General features: G+C 47.4%; 2 protein-coding genes across 2 annotated transcripts; both read left to right on the top strand.

The window, feature by feature from the left end:
* Positions 1-703: 703 nt before the first annotated feature.
* Positions 704-1,738, top strand: P152DRAFT_393442 (uncharacterized protein; the record flags this gene model as incomplete). Its single annotated transcript, XM_033676201.1, has 3 exons — positions 704-924; positions 1,021-1,475; positions 1,536-1,738. The coding sequence occupies 3 exons, from the start codon at positions 704-706 to the stop codon at positions 1,736-1,738; spliced, it is 879 nt and encodes a 292-aa protein (XP_033536311.1).
* A 1,061-nt stretch (positions 1,739-2,799) lies between these two features.
* On the top strand, positions 2,800-3,667 carry P152DRAFT_448004 (uncharacterized protein; the record flags this gene model as incomplete). Its single annotated transcript, XM_033678026.1, has 2 exons — positions 2,800-3,571; positions 3,645-3,667. The coding sequence occupies 2 exons, from the start codon at positions 2,800-2,802 to the stop codon at positions 3,665-3,667; spliced, it is 795 nt and encodes a 264-aa protein (XP_033536310.1).
* Positions 3,668-4,577: the final 910 nt, after the last annotated feature.

The following is a 4,577-nucleotide window of genomic DNA, read 5'->3' as shown; positions in this document are numbered from 1 at the left end:
TAGATGCCGCCTCAGCCCCAAAACGCAAGAAGAAGGTTCGGATAGATCCCAATGTTAAGTTCGCACAGATTAAAGAGATCAAAGTAGCGCAAGAGGCTGTACGGCTTCTGGAGGCAAATACTATACTAGAACAGAGTATTCCCGTGGCTGAAACTATACCAGACGCTCCCCAAGATGCTGTACAATAGTCCTATGGTTTGAATTTTCAATATAATTACGTGGTGGTAGAGATGTCACGGTTTTCATGATGGTGGCTAAGATGGTGATACTGGCCAAGTAGGTGGTTGGCCAACAGGCAGGGGTTCGAACTTAGACTGCAGATCGCAAGCCCAGGGCGCTAAACCCGGGCCGCCCCTCAGACCCCATCCAATGAACTTCTCTTCGGATCAGGGCTCAGATTCCCCGTAGCCGCCGAATAGGAGCATGGGATCGCATCAGATGAGTCTTCCACGTAATAGCCGCCACCCATTTGACAACATGAAACATGAAATCCTTTGTACGGAAGCGATTTACTTGCCTTGACGAAGCCTTCTTTTCTTTCCCAGAACATCACCATCTGGTGTAGTATCGTTATTTTATTCAGCAACCAAAGTTTTGAGCATGCGAGGCCTCCGCAATGCCAATGGGCGGATCAATCTATCGTGAACGATGGAACATCATTCGCGCGATAGTTTTGATATATCTTGTCTACTTCCTCTACCTGATGCTGAGCGGGACTCGGTTTTCAGGTATCGTCTCTCACTCGAAGCCTCCTTCTCGTGAGAAAGAATACGCCTTTGTCGTTGCGAGCAGGAGTCATGAGAATACCACATGGCTGAATCATTATTTTCCGGAGTGGGCCGAGTATGTCTACGTAGTCGACGATCCAAATGCTGCTTTGACTGTTTCTGTGAACAAAGGCCGAGAATCTATGGTATATCTAAGGTACGTGTGGGAAAGCTTCATCGAAAATGATGCAATGAAATCCGGATTCCCCTTGTTCAAAGCGAAACGGCCAGATAAGTTAACAGCCTTGGGAAGTTTTATAATCGATAACTACGAAAATCTCCCCGAACTTACCATCTTCCACCATGCCTTGCGCTATCAATGGCACAACGACGACCCGATCTATGATGGAGTCGCCGTACTCCGGCAGCTACAGATTGATTACCTTCTCAGCGCTGGTTACACCAACCTGCGCTGTGTCTGGGTGATTGGGTGCCCCGGTGAATTTCACCCCCTCGATGATGAGAAGACTCTCGGGACTACGGCCGAGATAAGCACCGGTCAGGTCTACGCGAATGCTTTCAGAGAATTGTTCCCCGGCGAAGAGGTGCCAGAGTTGGTTGGCGTAAGCTGCTGCGCACAATTTTCTGCTACAAGAGAGAAGATAAGGGAAAGGCCAAAGAGCGATTACGTGCGATATCTCGACTGGGTGAACAGCACAGATCTGGAAGATTACCAGAGCGGACGGGTCCTTGAGTATAGTTGGCATAGTAAGTGCCATTGCGTCCTCTTCCGCAAATCCTGAGCACCCTGTTAATCTGGTAATGTAGTGATTTTTGGAAAGCCTCCTGTCCATTGTCCAGACGCAGAAACCTGTTATTGCGAGTTATTTGGCTTATGCAACATCACATGTGACAGTCCCAGTAGCTGTGAGGGGCGCTATACCCTCCCCCCTTTTTCTACAATCCCCGAGGGTTGGCCTGAGATTGGATGGAATGGCGAGGATACGAATGTAAGCTCACTCTACGGATGAGCGTGACTACCAGATCGGTAACGCTATTGGCGTTGGCCACACCGAGCGACTCGCGAGATCCATAACATCCAGGCCGGATGGGCGAGGATGACCAAGGTTCGAGGAGATATCATTAAACGACAAAAAATATGCCTATTCGCAACCGGAACTGAATAGTGCTGTTCCGAGGATGCGTATTTCGCATCTCTCTCTAATATATGGACTCACACTCTCATCAGGCCAGATTGGTTTGGCCTATGTAGGCAAATCTCTCGCTAGTACTTAGCAGATAGAGCACGATTGTACGCTAGAGAGGCATGTTCACATGATACGCGAAATGGGGTATCGCGTGTTCTTTCCGTGGGTGCTGAATTGCTTGGTTGTTAGGAAAACATACACAGTAGAGTGGCCGATGGCCGCCAGTTAGGCCGGGGCGCAAAACTAAAGGAAAACGAAAGGAATGTGAAACACACAAAGAGGAGCGTAGTGTGATAGGCCCAACAGGTCACAGGTAGCCATCGGGGATCGCTGTATTACCTACCTACTTGGTTGATATACAAATAATGATCATGTATCTAACAAGGAGGGATGAAACCGTTGAGAGAATCCTACCTATCTCTTGTTGAGATCGCGTGACTTACTTTGTTGATACCACATGATCCACTCATGCCTTGTAGCCTAAGGCAACCCGCTAGCTGCTAGTGCAGCATATGTTTATCTCAGCTGGGGCCAGACGGCAAAGGCCTCCCCCTACCACTATGGCGTTCCGTTATACCCGATAAAATCTAGTTAGTCTATTTCTTTAGCGTTAGCCACCTATTTTTGACCAATCATACGCCGTAAAGGCGGGGGGAACCTCTGCCGTCTGAGAGCCTTTTGTACCATTTTTGTATGGACGCGTAGTTGAAATCATCACCATCTTGACGTGTGGCAACTTCTATCTACAATCCTGCTCGAAATAATATATTTCTTACAAATTCAACACCGCAGGAGCGTTCTACACGTCGAATACTATAATTGATTAAGTTTTGGGACTAATCTGACCATCCTACGTTACAAGATCGCGTCGTTTCATATTCAATATGTCTACCGCGTTACCACTATCGAGCGACCTATCTTCCGTGCCTTCCTCGCCTTCAGACTCTCCTTTATCGTCACCTACATTTCCTAGAGCTTATCGTCCTTCTCCTAGACGATCTCCTACAAAGACTTACCGACAGATCAAGCGGTATACCGGGAGGCGAAAAGCCAGGCCTTTCGACAAGGTGCGCGAAACGTTGGCCCTTTGGCGGATACAAGGCCTCAATTTCAAAGAGTTCATCCGACTTTGGTTATTATCCGATCGATCTCATGGTCAGCTGGGGAGAACTGCTAGGATTAAGCAGTTCTGTACGGTCCTTGAAGAGCAGGAAATACGCCAGAGCATTGGCGATAGCCTCGCTGGTTATTATAGTTGGCAACGCATTTTTGACGAACTCGACGGTCTATCATCACATCAATATTTCAATACCTTCGATCCTAAGACATCACACGAATGGGATATCGACTCTGATGATATTCGAAATGTTATCGAGACCTATGCACCGGAATGGTTCGCCTTCTTGGACCTACTCCTTCGAAACTGCCGGAGTCATGAACCGGCAAAAAGAGAGAATCTAGGGAAGGGTATAATTGGGCAGATGTACATGATCACCGCAGTGGCGTGCCGGAGTCGTAAACGCAAGACTTCAAACGCCTTTGCTAAGAATCTTGGACTCTACCTGATTTCTGGTGGGACTAAACGCAGGGTTGTTGAGACGCTCGCAGGTCTTGGACTCTGTGATACGTACAAACATGTTAACGATGAGGTATCAGGTATGGCAAACCACGTAAATTCAGGTGAACATCCTGTCTTTAGCTCCTTTATCTTTAACTAACTAGTTTATAGAAACGTCCTCCCAGCTTGGCTAGAGATCCACAGACGGTCATTGTCTATGATAATTTTAATTTCAAAGACACCGTGCGCGAGCAGGTTATCGGTTCTACACACATAATGTAGAACCTTACGACTTGTTTACTGGCTCAGAACCCATACTTACCTCGCGAAGGTTTATTGCAAACACATTTCAATCCCACTAAACCTCTCCGTCTTAAGGACATTTGCGACGCACCCGGTTGTCAACGAGACAATACCAGTAGTTAAATGGATTTATACTTAATCTACGAGGCGAATAGTTACATACATTCTAAGAGTATCGATTCAGTATTCAGGAAGGATTCATCCCTTGTCCCAACTTGCCCGAAGATCAAGCGTCTACACGCAAAAGGGATGGCCTCCCAACTTCATCATCTCCAGGCCGCCCCTTTCGACGAAGGGACAATCGACGGGACATATGGCGTCCATAGGAATATCTGGATTAATCAGCTCCACTTCAAAAGCGAACCATCAAGTGAAGACTTTGTAAGCCGACTCTCTGGGTCCTTCGTCGGATGAGATACCCCGAATGGATTATCTAGACAATCGCATCTTTCTTAACCGGACGGCGAACAAAGATCCTCTTCTCGGACTTTAAGAGCCGCTGGTTCGACACGGAGACTGGGTTCCCGCAAGGCTCTACCCTATCACCCGCGCTATTTATCCTATTTATATCTGACCTACTACAGCAATTCAAAGATGTTCAGGGTAACGTGCTCGGGTTCGGGTTCGTTGATAATACTATACTTGTCACCTGAGACACGGTAGTAGCTAACTGCCAACGACTAACTGTAGCCCATGATACTTGCCTGGAATGGGCGTCACAGGTTCGGGGCTAAATTTGCCCCGGATAAGTACCAGATTATCCACTTTACTAAGAAACGCAATATTTCCGCTGATCTCCGG

The sequence above is a fragment of the Eremomyces bilateralis genome (genome assembly GCF_010015585.1).
Source record: "Eremomyces bilateralis CBS 781.70 unplaced genomic scaffold P152scaffold_5, whole genome shotgun sequence".
Classification (NCBI taxonomy): Eukaryota; Fungi; Ascomycota; class Dothideomycetes; order Eremomycetales; family Eremomycetaceae; genus Eremomyces; species Eremomyces bilateralis.
Note: the sequence above shows the minus strand (reverse complement) of the source record. Positions and strands in the feature narration are given on the sequence as shown.